Source organism: Oratosquilla oratoria, chromosome 43 (assembly GCF_046742065.1).
Source record: "Oratosquilla oratoria isolate Oo_2021 chromosome 43, ASM4674206v1, whole genome shotgun sequence".
Taxonomy (NCBI): Eukaryota; Metazoa; Arthropoda; class Malacostraca; order Stomatopoda; family Squillidae; genus Oratosquilla; species Oratosquilla oratoria.
In genome coordinates, this window is record NC_134819.1 from 30,000,631 (window position 1) to 30,026,073 (window position 25,443).

Below are 25,443 nucleotides of genomic sequence, written 5' to 3' on the forward strand. Positions count from 1 at the left end.
CATGACACCCATCCAACCCATGTGGCTTACCTGCTCTCACATCATTTTAATAACTGCTTTCACTTCATCATTATTTCTTCTCATTCATCACTGTCATTTTCATAGTGCTTCCCACTGCAACTACCAAAATAATAATAATAACTGACCTTTAAGAGGAGTTGGGCTCTCCTGCCCATTTCCAGACTGTGATAGTTGCACCATTCCAATTATGAATAATCTCCCTCCATATACACCTACACCAATTAAGCTAAACCAACACCATGAACCAAAAGTATAGAGGTGCTCTTTTATGTATAGATATATGTGGTGGTGAATTGTGAAGGGCAAATGCAATTGGAGGAGAATCAACACCAATACCTATCTTTTCTCCACATAGCTTAGGAATACTCTGCCCCGATATATACCCACACCCTACCAGCTAACCCAACACCATGGACCTAAAATACTTCTCAGCAACAGTTTGATACTGTTCATGAGGACAGAAAATTTACCAAAGACTTTGAAATTGCCATATGTGGTCAGATGATTTAATTTTTTTTTCTCTATATATATATATATATCTATTTTTTTGTTTTCAGACAGCAGATCATATTACTTTAGATAAAAGCCTCGTAGTCAAAGTGGTTGACATGAGACTCTGAACTCTTCCTCAAGAGAAGAAATGGACTACATCTCTGTGCTTTGTGTTGATTCTCCAACCCTTAAGGAGATGCTTGCATCGATGTAGGAATTGTCATCTGGAAAGCTGTCAGACATTGAGTGAGTGTGCAGATCGGCAGGAGGATTGGTCCCTTTGGTGGGAGCTTTATAGAGTACGTGGGTGGTCCTCCTCCTCTCTGACCAAATTCTACACTCATGGCTGTTGCTACTGCTGCATAGATAGTCAAGCCAAGTCTATTAAGAGACTTAAAAGTTTACAGTGAAACATTGTTGAATATTAGAAATATAGTACTCCTATAAGCTGCCTTATCTAGGAGTATTGTCAATTTGTTCTTGTTTCATATTGTTAGTAAACAAATGTTTTATGAAGAGATTGAGGATTTTCAGAAATACCAGTGATTAGGCTAAGTGATGTACCTCATTGTAGTGAAAAGTACATTCTACCCAGATAGTTGCTCTGGGTATTTACAGTGATTTATATTTCAGTTATTAGAAATATAACACTCCAAGGCTTGAAGTTGGTAATGCTCACTGCGAAATAAAAAAAATAAGAACAACAACAATAAAAAAAAAAAACATAAAACAAAAGCAAAATGTACTTGTCAAATAATTTTGACATATTATACTATAGTGACACTTGAGTTTAGGGAATCTCATTCTCTTGAGGTAGAATTACTGTTATATGTGCAAAAGAATATTTTCATGATGCACTTCACATAAAAAAAAAAGCCTCGGTAGAAGCAGACATTAGTTCATTAGTTCTCATATGCGCATTAATTGCTGAATACAAAGTTTACATAGTCTGGTTGCACAGCATTACCTTCTTCATTAATTTTCACATATTTGCATAAAGTATGTTTTGGAAGGTCAAATTGAGCTTGATAATTTTAATGTAGAAATTTCATTCCATTTATATGAAGCAGTCTTTGAAGTGCTATGTTGTCAGTTCAACAAGTTTGGAGAATTAGAAGAGAGCAATGTACTGGACATCATGATAATCTTGGTGCATCACCACCACTACACTTGTGAAACTCACTGTTATTCCATACTGGTGGAGTTGAAAAATAATGTTACATTGGTGGTATTATTCATTGTCACAAAAGGTGTTCTTCCTCTAATACTAAAGTAAGTGGTCTTCAGTCTTCATTGCTCTATGTATGGACAGATATCACAACATTATGGAATTTTGATTAAACTGTTGCCAAGATAATGCCTTCAGAATGTTTGATAGATGCATTTTATACAAAAATTATAATTGTGGTGGTGTACAGACATGGCAGAAAATATGTAATAATATCTCATGTATTAATAGAGGACTGTTTGCGAATTGTAAGATGAGCAACCCATTAATTGGCGATTCGATTTTATCTTTGGAGTAGTTCAGTTGAATGTGGGTAGCCATGGCTAAAGAACAAGTCATTGAAATTATGATGCATGGAGCAGGTCTAATATGAAAAACAATTGTGTTAAGCTCAGTGAGAGTATGTTGTACTTAGCTCAGCACTTGCTGGCTGCCATGAATTAAATATTTGAATATTTATTTGCTTCATTATCCTTAGTGCTGAAAAACAGTTCAACAAATCAGAAAAATGTGCAAAGTGAGTTTAGCATGAGAGGAACAGCCTTATGCCATTCAACACATCCATTAAACTCTTCCCTTTCATTTCTTTGTGGGAGGATCAGGCTTTCTTTCAAGCTAAAAGCTGCAATAGATTAAACATTGAATGAGAATCAGACAAGAAACAATGGTCTCAAACTGTCCGGAAATAGATTCAATTTGGAAGTAGGTAGAAACAACTTTGCCAACCGTGTAGTTAATGAATGGAATAAACTTCCTGCACAGGTAGTGCAATGTAGTTCAGTTCGAAGCTTTAAGAATCATTTAGATAAATGCCTAAGTAAGATGCTGTAATGATTATAATTTATGTTGTATTATTTGTTTTTGTTTTGTTATAATTTGTCTGATTTTCATTTATTATTAGTTATATGTCAATTTATTATCATTTACTATTTGCCTGTTTGTTATTCAACTATACCTATGCATTTATTTATGTATTTTATTTGTTATATACATTATTATAGTTTTTATTTATTATTATGATTTTTTTTTTTTGCATCCAACCTAGATATGGATCAAAAGGTCTCCTGTCGGCATGCTCCGCCTTTGTAAGTGGCCCCCTCTGGCTGTGCCACTGAGATACATTATGTCCAATATGGCATCAAGTGCACCATTTCCCCCAAGGTGATAGAAATAAAACATAATGTAAGGCATTTCATATCTCGTAACAACAGTATATTTTATTTCATAAAATATAACTTATAATGAGCATAACTGGATTTGACTGATCAAATCCTTCAATTCAAATCAACATAAATAGTCAAGAATTATTATAAGGTTCTATTTAGCATAAATGTATTTGATGACATCCATCAAATCAAATAGCCAGATTAAAAAAATTATGAATTATTATAAGGGTATACCATTGCTATTATTATACAGATATCTCTCAACTTATGACCATGAATTTGCCTTGTGCTTAGGTAAAAACATGAAATCATCTGGAACAGGACCCAGTAACATCTCACTGCAAAGAATAATGATAAAATTCATTAGTGGATGAAAGTGGACTACTATTTTAATTTGTTTATAATTATTTTTGTAGGCATGTAACCTGGTTTCAAATATCAAGAAAGTAATTTATGTACAAGTTAAGTAGACATGATTTTACCTTATTTTAACCCAGTCCTTTACATTTCTTGATGCCATTAATGTTTCCATATCATTTCTTCCTACATAGGGTGGTGGTCTTTGGTTAATTTGTTGTGGTAAGGTCTCCAGCAGTCCTACTGGAATGTAGCGGTGCAAAAAGGAAAGCCATTCCAGCAGAAAGCGTCTCGTTTTCTCAACACCCTGCAGACCAAAGAGACTAAGTACATATAATACTCTTTTATAAAACCATTGAACATAATGTCACACTACATATTTTGTTCTGACCAATGTCAGAAGATTTCTACTCCTTTGTGGGGTGGTAACTAAACTGAAAAGACCACTGCCCTCTGGCAGTACATAACCATCAGGTGTTCATGACAATTCGTACAGCAATGTCCAGTGAACAAAGGTTAAATGAGTCATTAACATTTCAACATACCTCTGTATCACTTCCCCAATGCTCTAGTCCATTGTTAACATATTCTTTGATAATGTCAAATCTTTCTGATGATGAAATATCCCAGTGCCGTTGTTCTTTAATTTCAGTAAATATCCAGGGTTTTATAAGGGCACCCCTTCCAATCATCACACCTGAAAAAAAAAATATATATATATAAATTAGAGCAAGTAATGATAAGGAAGAGAGTTTAAAAGCAGTGATTTGTGTGCTACAAGGATTATTGGTGTTGATGGCAAAACACTATTCAAACATGAGTAACAACTATGGATATCACCAACCACCTTATGGACTGGGATAAGGCTAAGTTAATTATGTGTGAAACTGACAGGATAAAGAGGAAGTGTCTGGATGGAGCAGATATTTGGAGGTCAAATACTGTAGGAACAGGATAAGTGGGCATTCAACATTGCACCCTCAGTAATTTGTGTATTTCTCAAGGAGTAAATGGTTTTGGAAGACATCTGTGAGCTATCCTATCAGAGGCATGTGGCCTTTTGTGAACTTTCCTTTATCCATTCTTGGAGATTTTTATATTCTCAGCTTGTACTCTTCGTCTCTGTACTCTGTACTTGGGCTTTTGTGGATCTGGAAAAGGCTTACAATAGGGTAGACAGGAAGGCACTGTGGGAGGTTTTGCAGATATATGGGATAGGAGGAAAGCTGTTGAGAGCAGTCAAGACTTTTTACGAGAGTAGTAGAGCTTGTGTTAGGATTAGATATGGAGAGAGTGGTTTGAGGTGGGGATGGGACTTAGTCAGGGATGTGGGTGGTGCAAGAGGTGAATGCAAGGGTAGTGGATTGGTGATTGGAGATGGTTAAAGAAAATGGAGAAAAGTGGGAGGTAAGCCAGTTGTTGTTTGCTGATGACACTGTGCTTGTAGCAGGATCAGAGGAGGGATTGAGGAAGTTAGTGACAGAGTTTGGGAAGGTGTGTGAAAGAAGGAAGTTGAAGATAAATGTGGGTAAAAGTAAAATGATGAGATGTTTAAGGGGAGAGTGTGGTAGCAGGCTGGAAGTGAGTATTAAGGGAGAGAGACTGGAGAAAGTGGATAGTTTTAGATACCTGGGTGCGAATGTGGCAGGAAAGGGAGGAGTGGGGGTGGAGATAGAATGTAGATTGAGAAGTGAGTAAATGGCTTGGGGGATTAAAAAGTGTAATGAGAAACAGACATTTTGGAATGGATGCTAAAAGGAGATTGTATGAAGGAGTGATTGTGCCGACAGCACTGTATGGGGCACAAACATGGAGCATAAGAGAGAGTTTGAATGTGTTCAAGATGAAATGCCTGAGAAGTATGATAACGGTTACTAGGCTGGATAGAGTGAGAAATGAGGAGGTGAGGAGGAGAACAGATGGAAAGGGAGTTGGGAGATAGGGTTGATGAAAGAGTATTGGAATGGTTTGGACACATGGAAAGAATGAATGAAGAAAGATTAGTAAAAGAGGTGTGGAAGGAGTGAACATGAGGGGGCATCCAAAGATGAGATGGATGGATGGGGTAAAAGTGGCACTGGGGAAGAGGGGAATGTCTGTTGAGGAAGGAAGGGAGAGGACAGTTTTGGAAGCCATGTGATTGGAGAACTTTGAAAGTAAATGTGGGTAATAGTAAGGTGATGCAGTGTACAAGGGGAGAAGATGACAACAAGTTGGAAGTAAGTCTTAAAGGAGTGAGGATGGAGGAAGTGGATATTCTTATGTACTTGGGATTGCATGGGGCATGAAATGGTGGAGGTAAATTTGATTAGTAAATGTCTTGGGGGGGGGGGGACTGAAAAGTGTCATGAGAAACAGGTATCTGCATGCAAAGACAAAATTATAGGAAGGGATGATTGTGCTAATGACACTGAATGGGGTGGAGACTTGGAATTTATGAAAGGCAGAAAGGAGAAATTTAAATATGTTTGAGATGATGTGTCAGAGAGAAAAAATGCAAATAACCTTCCACAAACTAAAGCTGAATTATTTTTTATAAGTCATGATAATAATCTTTACAATACGATCATACCTGATATTTGGGAATTTTCTTTGTGGATATTATAATCCTCAAAGGACATAATATCACCATTTCCAAATAATGGAACAGGGTCAGCTGCTTGAGCACATTCCTCAACATATTTCCAATCTGCTTGTTTGGTGTATCGCTGTTCTCTCGACCGTCCATGAACCTTAAACAAAACACAACACATTCATTTCAATTTCTGCAACAGATCTGAATTAAAATAACCAGAAATGTAAGTAGCCAGAATCAAGGCATACAAGAAATGCAGTGGAAGTTACTCCAAAATTGCTTATTTTGAAGCACTGATCACTGTACATACTACACATTTTCTGTTTCATCTTTGACTTTATAGTAATTTACTTGCAAAAAATAGGATTACTATTTTATGAAAAGCACTGTCCCATCTTTCTACATGTATTATTTATGTATACTGTACATGGCCTTTCAAACAATATAGCAAAAAATATTTTGTTTATGTTACATGTGTTGAGAGTGGCAAGAGGTCAACTGTGGGAAGGAGTGGCACTGTTGGTAAATGGTGAGATATGTAAGTGTGTGGAGAGTCTTGGAAGGAATGTGAATGAAGTGGTGTTGGGGAATCTATATGCTAGAGTGGAAGATGAACAAGTAGATGGAGTAGTGGGAAGGTATTGTATGCCAGGAAGGAACACAAATGGAGAGATTTTAGATATGAAGAGTTTATGACTCGGGGCAGTGGGCGAGATGCAGGGATGACCAATCATCCAGAAGGAGCCAAGAAAAGGGGGAGGGAGGAGTGGAGTATGTGGGGATGAAATGGGTGGGAGTGATTTTATGCCTTTGACTTTGGCTACCTCACTTGTAAGGGTGAAAAAAGCCCTTGGTATATGTATGTATGAGGAAAAATATACAGTGCAGATGGGCTTGGGTGGTGGATGGGGGGACAGTCAAGAGGGTTTAACTGGATTATATTGTGGAACATAAAAAGTAGGATTGGAATAATTCTGGATGAGAATGTTTTTAGGGGACAGTGCAGTAGAATGTCATTTGGTGAAAGAAAGACTGAGAGTAAATATGAAGTGAACTAAGAAAAAAAGGGAGTGATGAGGAGAGGTGCTGAAAGTGATCGAATTGAATGAGAAGGAGAAAGAAGAATACAAGCAAAGCTGAGAGGTACGAAATGTAATGAAAAAGACAGGGAAAGTAGATGTGCTTCAAGGAGGAAATCTTTGCACCTTTTCTTTGCCTCAACTTGACATTTCTCACTCTATCCTATTATATTTCTCTAAAATTTCATCTTGCATGCAATCACATTCTTCCATTCTGCCTTGCTTACATTCCACCTTTCAAGTGAATGATACATTAAAACTCAATAACCAAATAGAGAAGTTTGGGTTAATTCAAAGCTATCTATCTACCAAGGGCTTCTTCACCCTTATAAGGGAGGTGGCCAAATCAGAGGCATGCATCCATTTCCATCCCTTCCATTCCCATCCACCACTCTTGTTATCCTTGAAAATAAATGTAAATAAACCTGTCTTGCCATGCAGATTTCTTTTCTGTTCAAGGATGTAATTTTTAAGATTTGCATATATTCAGAAGACCCATGAAGATACTGACTTGAAAAATAAGTATCACTAAATAAAGCTGAATACTTTCCAAAACAAAAATAGCTACTTACTGTAAATAGAGACACACCCCAGTGCTTGGCCTGGCCAATGAGAGAATGTGCAATTCGAGTATCATGGTATATAGCCGCCCTCATCTTAAGTGTGAGTGGGACTGACAAGACCTGGGTCATGCCCTTCACCATATGTTCAAGGGCACTTTGCCTGCGCATCAAAGCACTTCCTGCTCCCTGCAACAAATTACAAATGCATACATATATAGATATACCAAAGGCTTTTTTCCCCCTTACACGGGGGTAGCCAAAAAGAAAAAGGCATAGAAACCACTCTCACCCATTCCATCCCCTACATATTCCACTCCCCTCCACCCTCTTCCCTCCCTCTCACCTTGGCACCTCCTGGATGACGGGTCATCCCTGCATCCTGTCCATTGCCCTGGGTCAGAAGCAGTGGACAGTATGCAAATACTATATTATAAATCTATCTATATACCAAAAAGCTTCATTCCCTTTATAAGGGGAGTAGCCAAATTATACTATCTAAATTAAATTATATTATCTATGTGGCATACATAAGAAAAGAGATAGAAATATGTGTGTGTGTATATATATGGAAGCTTGCTGGCTGAGCAGGTTAGGGTGTCATTACTTATGGTGAAGGTCGAGGTGAGGGCAGTTCGAATCCTGCCAACGGTGAAGTTGAACCAAGGGCATGGTTCATTAAATTCCACGCTACAAAGCCCTCTGTGAGGGGCACCATCCTAGCCTCCCAATAGGGGAGGAGTGTGTGACATTAAACCATATCATCATCGTCATATATATATATATAGATATATATATAGAGAGAGAGGACAAAAGGGGACAGGACAGAGTGAGCAAGTACTGGACAAAAGTATACAGTGATAATCAACAACCTATTATTGGAAAAAAAAATTACAATTATAAAAGTAAAAGTGAAGGAATTCGGAATGCTGATTAAGGATATTGCCCAACAAACATAGCAAGACCTAGTAAGATGTAACAATCAATCAATCTGTTGCCCTTGATCTCTCCTGCAGAAGATTGAACATGAAAATGACTTTTCATTCTGTGGACAACATCTCTTTTTTTTATATTTACATTCACACAAATTCCATTAGGTAGTTCTTAGGACTGAGGACCTTTTGCCAGCTGTTTGAGTTACCACAACCCTACCACTCTGATCCTGTTTATAGCATTTCTCTTCTCAGAAGGTGAGATTACAAGCCTTGTGTTCCCTATTCCTTTAAGTTGTCTCTTTGATATTTCTACTGACCCCTAACACCAGGCATGTGCCATCAGTTATTACTCAGGGTACGCAATTGGTGATTTTATAGAGTAAAATGTCATGAAACTATTTGTCAGTATAATAAAAGGATAGAAATATAAAGGAAGTTTAATTGCTAATCATATTAACCTATTTATATAGAATACCCATTATTCTCTCATGGTATGTACTGCCTACCTTGCCTACAGAGATAGTCTCTGTCTAACCCCAAGATAAAATCCTTGCAATTTTACCTGCTTGTAAACCAGGTCAATAGGACAACCCATGTTGATGTCTATGAAATCCACCTCTGCCTTCTCATCTAACACCTGTGCACATTTTATCATAACTTCAACATTGCTGCCACACACCTGAAAAAATCTCCATCATGTTATGTATGCCTTGAATTTCTGTTATGTTATATCTTTCATTTATAAGTGCTGCCATAACAAAAATAATAATATCAATATTAGGATTTTTTGCAGAAATTGTTAACAAAATATTCAATATAATAATTCTACAGGAAATTAATATAACAATAAGGAAACAACCTATCTGTTACATACTTGCACTCCAAACAAGTCTTCTGTATGGTGTCTCTTAACAAGAGCCCACTCACTATTTGTACCTTGAAGCAAACATGAGGCCATTGCCATTTCACCACATGTGATATCTGCTCCAAGCTTCTTACATATTCGACGAAATGGAAGATTGCCTACTGTGGTCAAGGGGGCCAAATAAAGTTTATCCTTCCAATGTATCTGAAAATCAATATTCATCATACATTTTATTACGATTAATAAATCTGCTGCCCCAGGTTTCTCTTGCAGGAGACCCATGGCCCTCAGGTAATAAGCCATTGCAACTGGTTCTACCCAGAATCACTAAGAGAAAAGATTTTGTGTTGTTGTCAGGATAGGGTGAGTATAGAGCAATGTTCAGTGGTGAGGTACTCTGTGTCTTCTCTGTGCTGGTTGCTTATATGGTAGTAGGAGTCTGGTGCTAGCCCAATTCTGTGTTGATACTATTTTAGTGAAGGGTGGCAGCATGAATATGCCTGTGTAATTCTTACTTGCTTGGAAATGCCCTCAGATCTAAGGGCACACATGGAGGTAGTGGGTCTTCTGTAAAAGACCTGGGGCAATGGACTGATCGTTTGATATCTGAGGGAATTTGGTGAAGCATAGAATTTAGTCTACTGTGGAGTGCTTGTTTTGGGATCTGAATGTAAATATGTATTTGTATGGGAACGCACTGGGGTACTGGAGGTATGTTGTTATAGATGTTTGAGCAGAATACTGTAATGGTTGCTTTTTCTATTACATTCAGTAGGTTGTATGTGTGATATGATGGAAGGTGTGGGGAGAGTTGAAGGGTTCTTGCATAAAATTGTATGCCTATCCTTCTGTGGGTGTGGAGTGTATTCAGGGTTGGAATGGGTGGAAATGATTTTATGCCTTTTCCTTTTAGGCTACCTCCCTTGTAAGGGGGAAAAAGCCTTGGTATATGTATGTATGTATGTATCCTTCTGACTTGCTGTTCTATGGGGATAATTTTGGTTTCCAAGTGTAGATGTTTTATTGGGGCTATTTTAATATAACCAAATGTACCACTGTAATGTACGGCGGTGCTGGCGGTACCTGGTTCGAATCCTGCCCAGGGCTGAAGTTATTTCAGTATCGCTGCGCTTCGAGTCGTTACTCCAACTCTCGTGGGCGGGGAGTTGGGTGTGTGTGTGTGTGCGTGTAAGGTCATAGCATTACCCATAGATCGGTCATACGAGCTCTGAGCTCTCTTCTGGGAGGGAAATAGCTGTTGATCACGAGTCCAACACGTGATCCAAAGACCAGGTATTTGGACTTGGACTATGTACAGTCACCTGTACTTGGACCCAACCATTGCTTGAGTCAGACACAATGTAGCAAGACAGAGTACCTCCACAGCCGAGCCCAACAGCTGAAGCTGGTTTACCCACACTGCTTCATCCAGGAGGTGTCAAGATAGGAGGAAGGGAGGAGGGTGGAGGGGAGTGGAATATATGGGAAATGAAATGGGTGGGAGTGATTTCTATGGCTTTTTCTTTTTGGCTACCCCCCGTGTAAGGGGGAAAAAGCCTTTGGTATATGTATGTATGTATGCTTCATTTATATGGGTGAGGAAATAACCAAGCCTGAAGGGACTTCTTCATGTCTGCTGTGTATTTTGTATGTATGTATGTATATGTATGTATGCTTCATTTATATGGGTAAGGAAATAACCAAGCCTGAAGGGACTTCTTCATGTCTGCTGTGTATTTTCTTGGGTGGATGAAGGGAGGTGAGGATCACCATATAATGAAACAACTGGGGTAAACCTGCTTTGGCTGTTGGGTCCTGCTGTGGTGGTTGGTGCTGTGTCTTGCTGTATTGCTTCTGACTCAAGCAGTGGGTAGGGGATGGATGACACATCATCCATGAGGAGCTAAGATGTGGGAACTACAAATAATTTTCTGGAATGGCAACTTGGTATATGTATGTACATACAGTAAACCCTCCATATATCAAACTAATTGGGGGAAAATTCTGCATATATCAAACTTTGGTTCAGTTTATGATAGTAATTTATACAGTAAACCCAGGATATATCAAACTAATTGAGAGGAAGGATGGGTCACTGTAGCTGATAGGTCTCTTGCCCATCATCCATACTGAATCTTCTACTTCATATACCGACCTGGTTTGTTATGGTCGGTAGGTCTCACTAGGGTCAATATCGCCAAAATTCAGTGTGATGATGGTTTACTGTACATATATACAGCCCAAACACATCTATAAATCCATTTGTTGCCCCTTCAACCTTAGCTCCTTGTTGATAAAGGGTCATCCCTACCCTCTGCAATAGTCTGAGGCAGTGAAACAGGACACAGCACCTCCATAGTAAGACCAACTGAAGCTGGTTTACCTACCCAGCTTCATTATATGGAGGGAGGGAGAGAGGGTGAGAGAGAGAGATGAAAAAATATAAATAAATAAATTATATATATATATATACATATAATAATGATAATAATACATACATATACTTAGGGCTCCCCCCCCCTTTACAAGGGAAGTAGCCATTTCATTTCCACATACTCCACTCCCATTCACCACACTTCCCTACCTCTTTTCTTGGTGGTGTGAGGGACTGGAGATGGTTAAAGAAAATGGGGAAAATGGGAGATAAGTTAGTTGTTGTTTGCTGACAACACTGCCTTGTAGCATTTGTAATTGTTATTTCAAACTATATGTTCTTTTCATTATCTGCACTTCATGCATATTGATTCAATGCCAAATAAAATTATTGTTATTATTATTATCAGGATCAGAGGAGGGATTAAGGAAGTTTATGAAGGAGTTTGGGAGGGCATGTGAAAAAAGGAAGTTGAAGATATATGTGGGAAATGTAAGGTGATAAGATGTACAAGGGGAGAAGATAGCAGCAAACTGGAAGTGATTATTAAGAGAGAGATTGGAGGAAGTGGATAGTTTAGTCTCTTCTACTCAGGAATCCCGCAGTACGCACAAAGAGCCGGGTGATCAACGGTGACCTTCCATGCCCTTTGCTCACAGGGACAGAGATCAGGGACGAGGTTGCAGACGCGGTATTTCTCGCTGACCGGATGCTACGTCGGCGGAGGAACGACAGGACGTTGTCTACCCAATCCTAAGCGTTGTAAGTAAACGAATGCGTTGTACATAGCCGCCGCCCCGCGACCCCCCCACCCCCCCCACCCAGGGTTACGAGTTTTCCCGGGATGCGGCTCAGCCGGCCCCGCGCCGCTGCCGGCGGCTCCGCCCCCCCGACGGACAAAGGAGCCGAGTTCGGAGATTCGGAGCGCGTTCGGCCTCTTATTCTCAGGGGTCCCCACATCCTCTTCCACCCGTCGTCAGACGAAGGAGGGTCATCGCCGGAACCCCTCTTTCTTTGCCCACGGTGGGCAGGAAGCCCCGAGAGGTGCACCTCGCGCGTCGTTCCGTCCGTGGGTGACTCAGCTTCGGTCTCATTTGGATGCAGTCTCCCCTTCGGCGTCCTCCAGGTACCTTCCGGCACCCAGGCGGGATCACAAAGTGCGACTTTTCCCCGGACCTCATCCCCACTCTCTGTTCACACTCGTTTCACTACGTTGAAGGAACAGATGGAGGCCCAACGGAAATTTTCCGCGCTTCTCATAGCGCAGGTATCGAGCACCGCAAAGGATGCTCAGTGTGGCAGGAGGTCACCGCCCCCATGGGCCCCCCTTCGACCATTATTCAACGTGCTCGGCCCCCCTCTGTTACCATCATGACGGGATGGTAAGCGTGAGGTTACTCTCTGCCCGTGCCGTCCCCTCCTACGCCGACGACGATGTTCACAGGAGCTCCGTAGGGGGGGGGGGGGCACCGCTCCCTTTTCCCACTCCCGTTTCCAGTCGGAAACCTCGATGGTGGTCCCTCCTTAACCTTCTCGGGTACGTCCTCGCGAGGGTTCGGAGGGCGGAATCGTCTGGGCCACCCGAAAGCAGAGGAAGCCACATTCGAGTCTGACTTTTCATGTCGGCCAACTCTCAGAAAGCCCAGCCTCCTCCCTCCACCTTCCATGGGAGTACGCAGACGGCCGAGAGCCTTGGCCAGGCCTCCGCACGCTCTCGCAAACAAGGACGACCGAGAAGGACGCGGTTGGCTTCCGGTACCATTGGTACACCTGATAGCGTTCTACCACCATTCGGGGTCAACCCTTCGGAGCCAGCCTCGATCCCGGCACGAGGTTACCAGAGCTGGTTAGGCGGGACGCCGAGTCGATGCGCAGGCGATAACGTCTCCTTCCTACTCTGGCAAGGGAAGTCAGCTCCCACCTTCCAATTTCCATGGCTCTGTCCCTGGCGGTAAACTCCTGGCTAGTTAGAACGCCTCATTGTCGGTCGTGGGTGTTCTTACCGCACTACAAACCCCAGACTGAATGCGACCTCCTGGTCTGAGATTTCGGCAAGCGCGCAGCAGAGCCCTGAAGCAATCAGGGTTTCCCCTGTCTCTCAACGTCCCATGAGCAAACCCTTCGAGTCCCACAGGAGTGACACCCATCCTCGGGGAATCCCCCAGTGACCCCCTCCTCAGGGAGATTTATGGCTCACCCACGCGCTGATTCCCCAGGATATGGTGGATCCGTGGATCCCTAGACGCAAAATTATAGAGGCTCCGGACTTCCCCACAGGACTCCTAGAATCGCAGCCCTCCGCACAAGATTAGGGGGTTGCCTCTACCTTACTGGAGAGCATGGGGAAGAGGCCGGGGCGGAAGGAAACTGGACCTAACTAAGTCATTAAGGACGGGCTATGTCTTCCCTTTTCCACTGTCCCAAAACTCTCACCACTCTATCCATCAAAGTCAGCAAGGCTTCCACCCAGGACTCAGGTAGCGGGCGGCCCTGAGCGGAGGAATCCTCCTGTTCTGCTCCCAGACAGGAAACTTTAACGTGGACAGTCTCGATCCGGACCCAGGGTTCTTCTCACGGCTATTCCTAGTAAGAAAAGGACAACAGGGGTGTGGAGACCAGTCATCCTAATTTGTCTTCAATATCTCATACAAGTTCCTTTTCCCTGACGAAAGTCCGAATGGCCACCCCACGAGTCGTAAGGAGTTATATCAGGGATGGGAACCTTCATGGTGTCGCTGGACTCAAGATGCATTCCGTCCCAGCTATGCCCCAAGAAACACCTGAGAAGGTCCTACCTTGTCCATGAATAGTGGGCACAGGTAGTCAAACCCGGGAAAAAGTCAGATTTTATTTCCAAGAACAGAGAGTCCGTTACCGGGGTATGGTCTGGACTCCTCCCTAATGGAATCCTTCCAAGTAGAAAGGGGATCCGAATCTATTCGCATCTCTAGTTGCAAAGGCAACTATTCGACCAGGTTCCTGACGGCTACACAATGCCTAATCATACCTGAGGCATTTTGGCCTCCATAGTGACAATTAATCACCCTGGAGTAGAACCCCAAGAATGCGACCGCTAACTCAGCGGCCCTCCTCAAGTCTCAGTGGGCCCCCGCAAGAGGGAGAAACCCCTACACAAAACATCTACCCTCACCGAGAAGTCAAGATTCTCTTCCTTCTGGTGGAAGAAAAGGGCCCATGCCAACCTTTTCATGGGGATGCCTCGGCCCATCTCCCCCCGAAGTCTCTGTTCTCCGATGCCTCCAAGGGAGGGTGGGGAGCCCACCTAAACGAACGAGTATCATTCTGCGGTTCCTGGTTCCACAGTCAGAGCGGACTAGCCCATATCTAATTGGCTTGAGTTTGAAATCAGTACTCCTGGCTCTCCGTCACTTCTAGGATCAAAGTGCTCTGGACAAGTAGTGGGCATATAATGTCGGACAATTCCTTGGTAGTAGCCTACCTAAACGAGCAAGGGGGGCACAGTCTCACCAGGAACTATGCCTTATTGATGATGGAATCCTCAACCTATCGCCAACGGAATCTCCAGGTTTGTCCACCATAGCCCGTTACATCTCGGGGAAGAGGAGTGTCTGGGGCGGACCCACCTCGGCAGGAAGAATCAGATTAATCAACACAGATGGTCCCTATATCGAGAATGGTAGCGAACTTCATCCTCAGCAAATGGGGGCTACCCTCTAGTGGACCTTTTTTGCATATGAGATCGGAATCTCCAACTACTCCAATATATTTCAGACACTTCCTGGATCCTCTGTCTCAAGGAGGAAAAACGCTATTCTGCAAAGTTGGGACAACCCTGGGGACTCCTACGCTTTCCACCATTTCCTCGCTCCTGAATGGTACTCCTCAGAGCAAGACAAGCCATCCTTACCTTTCTGAGATGAATGTGATCGCTCATTGGGGCCCGAAGCCCATGGTTTCCGGACGCCCTCTAGCTTCAGCAGTAGAAGAGCATCTGGGCCCTTCAGGGAAGACCAGGATCTTCCTGTATCCAACACATCATATACGGGCCTTGGCACAAGACCACTTCAGACTCAATCTTCACGCGTTCAGATATAGTCCTAGATCCTCCCTCGCTATAGCTTCGCGGTTTCTCCCCCAGAGATATTGGTTCGAAGGGATACATGTCCGCTACTATTTGCTCTTCCTCAGCTAACCTTTATCAAGGATATGCGCCTTTCAAAAATGGTGCCACTCAGGAAGTTGAGTCCCAGTTCGAGCCACCATTCCTAGAGATCGCCTTCCTTCCAGTCCTCAGGAAGTCCAGGAAGATCTCCCTCTCGGCGGTACAAGCCATCCGGACCTCCTCAAGAGATAATCCGAAACATCTATCGACCAGAAATTAAAGTGGGTTGGTTCATCTCTCTACTAAAGGTAGCCCATCACTAAGAATTCATTTCTTCGACTGGACATGGTAGTCCATCCGCAGAGGCTAGCGGACATGAACCCCAACAGTTTGCACCATGACCTGGAGGGCAGTCAGGGACCCTCCTAGTCACAGTAAGAACTCGGTCAGTCAACCAGGTTCTTACAAGCAGGTATTTGGGATGAGACACAGAAATACGTTCACTTACGTTTACCTCAAAGAAGTTATGCAGGGAATCTTCTAGGGAACTTATCTTTGGGCCCCTTAGTGGCCGCCCATGAAGTCCTGAAATTGTTTTACCCCTCCTCAAGAGCAACTACAGCCGACCCTGACAACTCCATCCAGAGATTCTGGCTCGGACTGCAGGGTTAACTTTCTAAATATCCTTCTCATACTTTACATTCCCTTAAACCTCACCACCGCGGGCTCTCAAGCATATCCAGGGAATCAATTCAAGCCCTTCAGTGGTACTAAAATTGATTTAACCCTTTCTGTCTCCACTCCAGGGAACAGACAAGGGTTGCACTTTCAAAGCGGAGGGAATGTTATAGGGGTCTGGTCAACATAGTCTTAGCACACTTGATTTTCCTTTACAGCGGTTTTCCCAGGCTTATTACAACTTTCCTTCCCTCCTAAGTCCGAGTCTCTCTAGTTGTAAGCACGTACCCCGAAGAGTTTGTGATTCTTACGGAAACATAAATGTAATTTCGCAGGAAAATTAATTTTTCCCTGATACAAAAACTGAGGTACTCCTTAACTTTTAATGGCCCATCCTTCAACCTCCCCTCTAAACAGTTCCTTCTCCTTTGCACTGACAACTCTTGTGCTTAAATCATACCTGGGACTCAGAGAATGGTTATAAGTGTAGCTGAGGACTTGTGGTGGAGGGCCAAGGGCCCCCCCTGCACCCCCAATGGGGCCCCTTACTGAGGATAAGTGTTGCCCAGACCCAGAGTGAGGATTTTAATTTCGCAGTAGAAATATTCGCGCTACGCGAGAGTATCCTAGTGTAAGGAGTACCTCAGGTTTGTATCAGGGAAAAATTAATTTTCCTGCAAAAATTACATTTTTAGATATTTGGGGGTGAATGTGGCAGGAAAGAGGGGAGTGGAGGTGATATGTAGATTGAGAAAAGCAAGTAAATGCCTAGGGGGATTAAAAAGTGTAAGGAGAAATAGACATTTGGGAATGGATGCTATGAGGAGATTGTATGAAGGAGTGATTTTGCCAACAGCACTATATAGGGGAGAAACATGGAACATAAGTTTAAATGTATTTTAAATGAAATGCCTGAGAAGTATGGTAAGGGTTACTATGCTGGGTAGAGTGAGAAACAAGGAGGTGAGGAGGAGAATGGGGGTGGAAGGGGAGTTGGGAGATACAGCTGATGAAAGAGTATTGGGATGGTTTGGATACATGGAAAGAACGAGTGAAGAAAGATCAGTAAAAGAAGTGCGGAAGGCAGAGGTGGATGGAGTGAACATGAGGGGCTGATCATGGATGAGATGGATGGATGGGGTGAAAGGGGCATTGGGAAAGAGGGGGACGTCTGTTGAGGAATGAAGGGAGAGGACAGAAGATAGGAGTGGAGAATGGTTATGTATGGACAATGCTATGATGCATGGAAGGGAGTGGGTGGGGGATGGGGGGATTAGGTAATATGTGTGAATATTTTGATACATCCCAAAAGGATTTCTACCTGTTTTCTCTTTTTCTGCATGAGAGAATCAAGAGGGGCGGGGGTCACTGATTAATTGAAGTGGCCTTGCTGTGGATGTGCTGCATTGGTTCTGACCCAGGGAGGTGGGTGAGATGCAGGGATAATAATAATAAAAAGATAAATAAAATAAATGAATACATATATACACTAAGGTCTTTTCCCCCTTACCTTGGAGGTAGCCAAAGTCTAAAGGCATAATTCCACTCCCATCCACCACCCCTCCCTCCCTCTCATCACAAAATAAATAAAATAATAATAATAATACAAATCTATATACCTTTTGTGGTGGATGGATAGGGTAAAAGGGGCATTGGGAAAGAGGGGGATGTCTGTTAAGGAAGGAAAGAAGACAGAAGATTGGAGTGAGTGGAGAATGATTGTATATGGCTGATCCTGTGATGCATGGAAGAGAGCAGGTGGGGGATGGGAGGGTGAGGGAGTATGTGTGAATGATACTTTGATGTGGCCCAAAAGGATTTCTCCCTGTCTTCTCTTTGTCTGCATAAGGGGACAGAGAAGTAGGGTTGCCGATTAAACAAAGTGGCTTTGCTGTGCTGTGTTTTGCTGCACTGCTTCTGTCCCAGGGTAGTGGGTGAGATGTAGGGATAATCCATCATCCAGGAGGAGCCAAGAAAAGAGGGAGAGAGGGGTGGTGAATGGTAATGGAGTATGTGGAGATGAAATGGGTGGGAGTGGACGTATGTCTGACTTTGGCTACCTCCCTTGTAAGGGGGAAAAAGGCACTGGTATATGTATGTATGTATATACCTTTTTCTTCTCATCAAGTCTAAAGTTAATTTGCTCATCTTCTGTAAAAGTATCTTGATTCTCATCAGCTTTGGAATTTGCTAAATCAGTATTCTTTCCTTCACAATGATTTTCTGCAAAACCATCTCCATTCTGAGAACTATTCTTGTCCTCTTTTTTTCTGTCTTCCTCTGATTCAATTTTATTCTTTGGTGCAGATGAAGCTTTACTTCTGGCAATGCTGGACTGGGCAACTTTCAAGGCAGCTGCAGCTCGACTGAAGCCGTACACCCTTTTCCTCAAGTCCATTTGCACCTAACGGACACAAAAATTTCATTCTCGTTATCACAGCACACTGGTTTAAGATTATGACAAAATAAAAATATTAATTCTACATCAAATCGTAAAACAATGTATGGAACTTACTTCCCTATCAATGACATTTCTCACTGGTTTTCTTTTTTCAGTTTTTTCCCACAACTCTGCATTAATGACATTTGCACTTCCTTTGATGTGGTCTGATCCATACCTTACAAGGGTAAAAAGTATTAAGTCAGCTACATCAACCATCCTTCTACAACATGACAAAAGAATATACTTCAGTACAATTCTGGGTTTCCAGAGAGAGAGAGAGAGAGAGAGAGAGAGAGAGAGAGAGAGAGAGAGAGAGAGAGAGAGAGAGAGAGAGAGAGAGAGAGAGGTGAAAGAAAGAGAAGAGAGGTGAAAGAAAGAGAAGAGAGAAGAAAGAGAGAGAGGGAAGGAAAGAGGGAGGGAGGGAGAGAGAGAGAAAGGGAAAGAGAGGTGGGCAAGAGGAGAGGGAAACATGGAAAGAGTAAGAGGAATATGTCTCCATAACAATTCATGAAAGAATCACCTGCATGTTAGTCCATAGTGACACTGTCCAAAAGTGCGAAAATTGTGACACACTTCTCCTAGGTTAGATGGCTTCTTGGCAAGGTAGTCTGCAATTTCATGCGAGAAGCCACAATTTGGGAAGGTACATCTACCTTCTACCTCCTCCCCAACCCGTATTCTACATAATGATGGACACAGTTTACTGCTGCGGGGAGTTTTATTCATTTTTGGTCGGTTTTTATTCTGTCCTGTTTAAAAAAAATAAAATGAAGATTAATGTGTGTGTAGGTCAGTTTTCACTAAAACTTCACACAAAATCTGTAAACTTTGTCTTCCTCTATTGCAGTGGTTCCCATAGTAGGCAGCCATTGGATGGAAACCCAGATCAAATATGCCTGGTAACCTGAATGAATGCCTTTTCCTTTTTGGCTACCTCCCTTGTAAGAGAGAAAAAGCCTTGGTATATGTATGTAACCTGAATGAATGCCTCCCCATCTCAATTATTATTTTAATTATGAGATCTTAGCACAATCAATCAACTTGTTGACCCTGGTTTGTGCTGAAGAACTGCAGCCTTCAGGTAACTGGCACCAACCTCTGGGTACATATATACATGTATGCATTTACCTAATTCTTGTTTACAGAATGGGAGGTACGTTCATGGGGTCCTGTCTCTTATTCTCCTATCATGCCTCATTTTAAATTCATGTATAGTTCCAGTTTGGGCTATATCATCTAGGAAATTTCCATAACTGGAACTTTATGATGTCCACTTTTCCCAAATCAAGAGATTTTTATTTCTGTCCACCCTCTTTAGTGATCTCAACATCATCATCAAATGCCCCTTTTCTCTTTGGTGTTCTAATGTAGTGTATGACTTATATGCAAGGTTGGGATTCATTTTGGTTACCACTCTATACTTTCTCAATCCTGCATAGACAATACCACTGCTGCATTTTCCAATCTACGGCAAATGAGGGTCTGTTGGTTTTTTATCTTTTCCTCCATGTAGTGAAAAGCCACTTCTTTGTTCTTCAGCAATCTATACATCTCCCCAAAACTTTCTTGATTTGTTTTTCACATGACATGTTATCTTTATATAAATTCCTAAATCTTCTCTTCTTTTACCCTTCTGAGTCACTTCCCATTTAATAATTCAATAGTGGTCAATTTCTCCTTTCCAATGTTTTGCATTTTCTGGCACTTTAATCCATTTTCCACTTAAGGCTCCAGGCATTGTCTATATAAATTTTGCAACAACTTGCAATCGTCCTCATCTCTTACACTTCTAATGTCTACAAACATGTAAGAATACCTTGCTATACCTACCACTGTGTCATTTACATGGATAAGGAACAGTGCTGGTAAAATACATTCCATAACAACAACCCTTGTGGGACTTTGCTAGATACTGCCTTCCATCTTGACATCTTGTCTTTCACTTTTGTCTATATGTACTTGCTCTTTGGGAAACTTTCCATCCAGTCAGAAAATTTACCTATTCATATTCCAGTATGTTCCAAATTTCATAGTAGTCAATTGTGAGATTTTGTATTAGGCTCTCTTGTGGCATATCAATCACCCTGGACTAGACCTTAAAAAATTTGACTGACATACATATGTGTGTTATACCAAGTTTGAATGTAGAGGAGGCTCTGCATACTTGATCAGAGGAGGTAATAAGTACAAAAAAAAAGGGCTTCCTATGCTGGGTTGCCGTTGACAGATATTTCCATTTACTGTATATTTCCTCTAGGGATGACAGTAGCAGGAATGTCAGAGGAATAAAAATTCACTAGCTCTCACTGTGTTCATCCATTATCTCAACCTACCCATCATTCAATAAACATATATTTGAAACTAGGAAATTACTGACCTGTCGATTTTTGCTTCTTAGTAGGAGGCTCTCCTCCATCTCCTTTTGATACTGTTTCATTCTTGGTGCTCTCTTTAGATGGTTCAAATGGAATGATGTATCTGGAGGATAAATAAAATCTGAATATAGCTATAAGCCAAGAATTGATCAGTCCTGCCTTTCAATAAAGGAATGAAGTTGTCTAAGCCTATATAGATGCAAACATTGGGAGTATATCCATACATACATACATATACCAAGGCTTTTTCCCCCTTACAAGGGAGGTAGCCAAAAAGGGAAAGGCATAAAAACACTCCCACCCATTTCATCCCTACATACACTCCACACCCCTCCCACCCTCCCTCTCATCTGAGCACCTCCTGGATGACGGGTCATCCCTGCACCCTGCCCACCGCCCTGGGTCAGAAGCAGTGTCGCAAGACACAGCACATCCACAGCAAGGCCGCTTCATTTAATCGGCGACCCCCCCTCTCCATCCCCCCTTGCATATAAGGAGAGGACGGGGAGAAAATCCCTTCGGGCTGCGTCAAAATTTACTCACACATACTACCCCACCCCCACCCCCCTGCCCATTCCTCCTCATGCAATCACAACATCATCCATATACAACCATTCTCCACTCACCTCTGTCTTCCGTCCTCTCCCTTCCTTCCTCAACAGACATTCCCCTCTTCCCCAAAGCCCCCTTCACCCCATCCATCCACCTCATCCTAGGACGTCCCCTCATGTTCACTCCCTCCACATCTGCCTTCCATACCTCTTTTACTAGTCTTTCTTCACTCATTCTTTCCATGTGTCCAAACCATCCTAATATTCTTTCATCAACCCTATCTCCCAAATCCTTTTTCACCCCTGTTCTCCTCCTCACCTCCTCATTTCTCACCCTATCCAGCCTAGTAACCCCCACCATACTTCTCAGACACCTCATCTCAAACACATTCAAACTCCTTCTCTCTTCTTCTCTTATGTTCCACGTTTCTGCCCCATACAGTGCTGTTGGCACAATCACTCCTTCATACAGTCTCCTCTTCGCATCCATTCCCAAATGTCTATTCCTCATTACACTCTTTAATCCACCAAGGCATTTACTCGATTCTCTCAATCTACATTCTACCTCCACCTTCACTCCACCTTTTCCTGCTACACTTGCACCCAAGTATCTAAAACTATCCACTTCCTCCAGTCGCTCTCCCTTAATGTTCAATATCCAATATAAGAAAATCCAGTATGAACAAAAAAGTATGGAATAGGAGCCAGCTGTTACACTGAAAAATTTGAATGCTTTTAGATGTAGTAATGGTATAAAAAGACAGGATACGCTGGTACTTTTCCAAGTGTTCCATATGAATGGTAAGAAAGACATGGTTTCTGGTGTAATTACTTGTGCTGATTATATTTAATTACAATAATTACATGGATTAATGGCCTGTGACATTAACAAAATTAACAATAGAAACAATACAGTATTATGATTGCACCCTTTCAACATCCTCATTACTCTACATCATCCATAATATATTTATCATTAAAACTATTTTTCTATCTTTATACCAAAGGCTCCCTTGTAAGGTAGCTTGTCAAGGCATGCACCCACTACCATCCATCCCATTCCCATTTATTCCCTAGGTCAGAAGCATTGCAGTAAGGCACACATCCACAAAAGGGCCCCACCTAACCTTAACTTAATTAGCCTAAGCTATGCTTAGCTTAGCCTAGCCTAATCCTCTTCTCTTGGAGAAACACAACTTCTTTTCTTAGGCTCATTGTGTCTTTCATTTTATCCAGAGATCCACTAATGGTAATAGTTGAACAAGCTCCTACATCACAACTGATACCACACTTGGAAGAAGAAAGAGTTGAATGAGCGAACTTATATATTTTGATTGCTAACTGAAATCCTCTTCAGTGAATTGCAGTTAACAATGGAAGTATATAGATTTGTTTATTCAACTCTTTCTTTCTTCTGACTGTGGTGTCATTTGTGATATACAAATGTGTTACTAAATGTTTTACTAGTGAAGTGCCTGCTTGTTTTCAGTTTAGTCACAAATTGCTATTCTTGGCACTTTGAGTGAGAAATCAGTTTGTTTTGTCATTAGTGCCAACATCAATAATGTGAAAAGCCAATGAGGGTTTCAGTTATAAACCCAGAAACCTGCAAACCTGCATATCTATCACAAAACTTCCATGGTCTAATACCTCCTAACTTAGTCTTAACTGGTCTCACTAATTGCCGAACAAACCGAACAAAACCGATAAAAGCCGAACAAACCAACAAAACCCAAACAAGGACGTTTTTTGCACAAATGCACACTTCTATATATATATGGTTGCATTATTTGAACTATTTTCTTTAAAATGTGTGATTTCCATGTAATATGATCAAAGAGAAGTTACGTTTTTATCCTTTTAAGTTTCTTACTGTTGTGTTATTAGTGTAATAGACTGCATATAGTTGAATTATTTCAACTATTTTCTTTAAAATGTGTGATTTTCATGTAATTTGACCAAAGAGAAGTTATGTTTTAGCCTCTGCAGTATGACGTAACACATTTTAAAGAAAATAGTTGAAATAATTCAACTATATGCAGTCTATTACACTAATATCACAATAGTAAGAAACTTAAAAGAGTGTAGTTTGATCCATACCACCAGTGATCATAGACGGTGGGCTGGGTTGAATCATAGCTGTGTTCGGTAATTTTGCAGAGGATAACAACGTAACTTCTCTTTGATCACATTACATGGAAATCACACATTTTAAAGAAAATAGTTCAAATAATGCAACCATATATATACAGAAGTGTGCATTTGAGCAAAAACCGTCCTTGTTTGGGTTTTGTTGGTATGTTCGGCTTTTATCGGTTTGTTCGGCAATTAGTGAGACCCGTCTTAACCATCCCATAGGCATAGAAATGAAAAAAGTGAAAATGCATTTGCATGTTATTCAACCTGAGGCAAGACTGTTAAGATTGAATAAATTCTGGTGTATGGGACTGAAACCCTAATTCATTAAATGGGAGGGGTAGGCTGAAGCCCAAGTGACTTAAACATTCCAGCTCATGGTCCTAACCTAACCTACTTAGTCCATGGGAATTAACTATGCTGTCATCATCATCATCATCATGATCATATGGGGGACTCGACACTAAGAATCTGGAATAAAAATATCTAGTTGCCTGGGTACACAAAACTATTCCATACAAGTAAAATTGTGAGTTCAACCCACTGGTTCAACGTCAATATATTTCATAAATCATAATAAAACTGAATGGCATTACTTAGAACTGATGTATTGTACATATATATGCAAAGTAACAACTAATCCAATCCCATTTGATAAAATCTAAAGTCACGTCATAACAATCACTTCACTTACTGTGGCTTAATGAAAGCCATGCCACATATTTGATCAGCAGTTTTACTCATTTTGATTTTTGTTTCGTCGTGACTTGAGTTTCGGGTAACGTGGTTTAGTACTTGTTTTGGTCGAACTAGTAAACAATGTAAACAAGTTTACAACTAATGTAATATAATTTAATTTGTATAATGCTATTAGACCTCCATTTATCTATTTTTATCAGTCAAAAACGCAATTTTAATATTAGTTCTCATTTGAAAATATCCCCTAAAGATCAAATATATTCTATAAAACTGAGACATTTTCCTCGACGTATCTTTTTTGTTGAACGTACGATGTTTATCAAACAGATACAAAAACTTCACCCTATTCCCCCACAATCTAGCAATTTTAGTCGACAGATGTTGTAGTTTAAAAAAAATTACATAGTAGGTGATGACAGCGTTTTTATCTTCATGGACAATATCGCGCCGTCCTCCATCTAAAAAAAAAGTGTTAGATTAATATGTGGAGTGCAGGTGGGGAGTAACTATTGTAAGAAGTAACCATCGTTTGGGGAAGAGTTCGTCTGTAGTAGAAAAAAGTAGAGAAAATAAAATGTTCCTATTGATTTTCATTAAATGAGATTTAGGCTATTGTGATTATTGTTTGAGTGAAGGAAGGTAGGGAACTGTGTAGATATGGCAGTCGCGTTGAATGTGTTATGCAGTAAAATGATTGTTCAATATATTTTGTTTATATAAGCCCCAGTGGCCCTTGCTGATTTGTGGGAAAAGGGAAACTGGGAGTGAGGATTCAATAACGCGGGAATTCGCTTGCTATTGTAAAAAATATTCACACATACATCT

At 41.4% G+C, this 25,443-nt stretch overlaps 2 protein-coding genes across 4 annotated transcripts in view; one reads left to right on the forward strand and one right to left on the reverse strand.

The window, feature by feature from the left end:
* Positions 1 to 1,447, forward strand: part of LOC143021892 (STAM-binding protein-like A) — a 17,963-nt gene extending 16,516 nt beyond the window's left edge. For all 3 annotated transcript variants that reach the window (XM_076179702.1, XM_076179701.1, XM_076179703.1), the window contains one exon: positions 579 to 1,447. In XM_076179702.1, coding sequence (XP_076035817.1) covers positions 579 to 641 — 63 coding nt within the window. In that variant the 3' untranslated portion in view covers positions 642 to 1,447. The remainder of the gene's footprint in view (positions 1 to 578) is intronic.
* On the reverse strand, positions 580 to 24,768 carry Dus3 (Dihydrouridine synthase 3). The gene is made up of 12 exons (XM_076179700.1): positions 24,614 to 24,768; positions 21,235 to 21,335; positions 19,378 to 19,606; positions 18,930 to 19,032; positions 18,525 to 18,818; positions 9,288 to 9,482; positions 8,976 to 9,092; positions 7,491 to 7,667; positions 5,837 to 5,996; positions 3,810 to 3,961; positions 3,390 to 3,571; positions 580 to 3,245 (listed from the first exon to the last, which is right to left on the reverse strand). Exons 1-12 carry the CDS (start codon positions 24,661 to 24,663, stop codon positions 3,173 to 3,175), a joined length of 1,833 nt encoding a protein of 610 aa, XP_076035815.1. The 5' UTR covers positions 24,664 to 24,768; the 3' UTR covers positions 580 to 3,172.
* Between the last annotated feature and the right edge of the window lie 675 nt (positions 24,769 to 25,443).

Coding starts and splice junctions, on each gene's coding strand:
- Dus3 (XM_076179700.1), bottom strand. CDS start 24,663: ATGAGTAAAACTGCTGATCAAATATGTGGCATGGCTTTCATTAAGCCA. Junction 9,483..18,524: donor GACTTGATGAGAAGAAAAAG/GTATATACATAC, acceptor ATTGATTTTCAG/ATACATTGGAAGGATAAACT. Junction 7,668..8,975: donor TTGACCTGGTTTACAAGCAG/GTAAAATTGCAA, acceptor AATTTGTTGCAG/GGAGCAGGAAGTGCTTTGAT.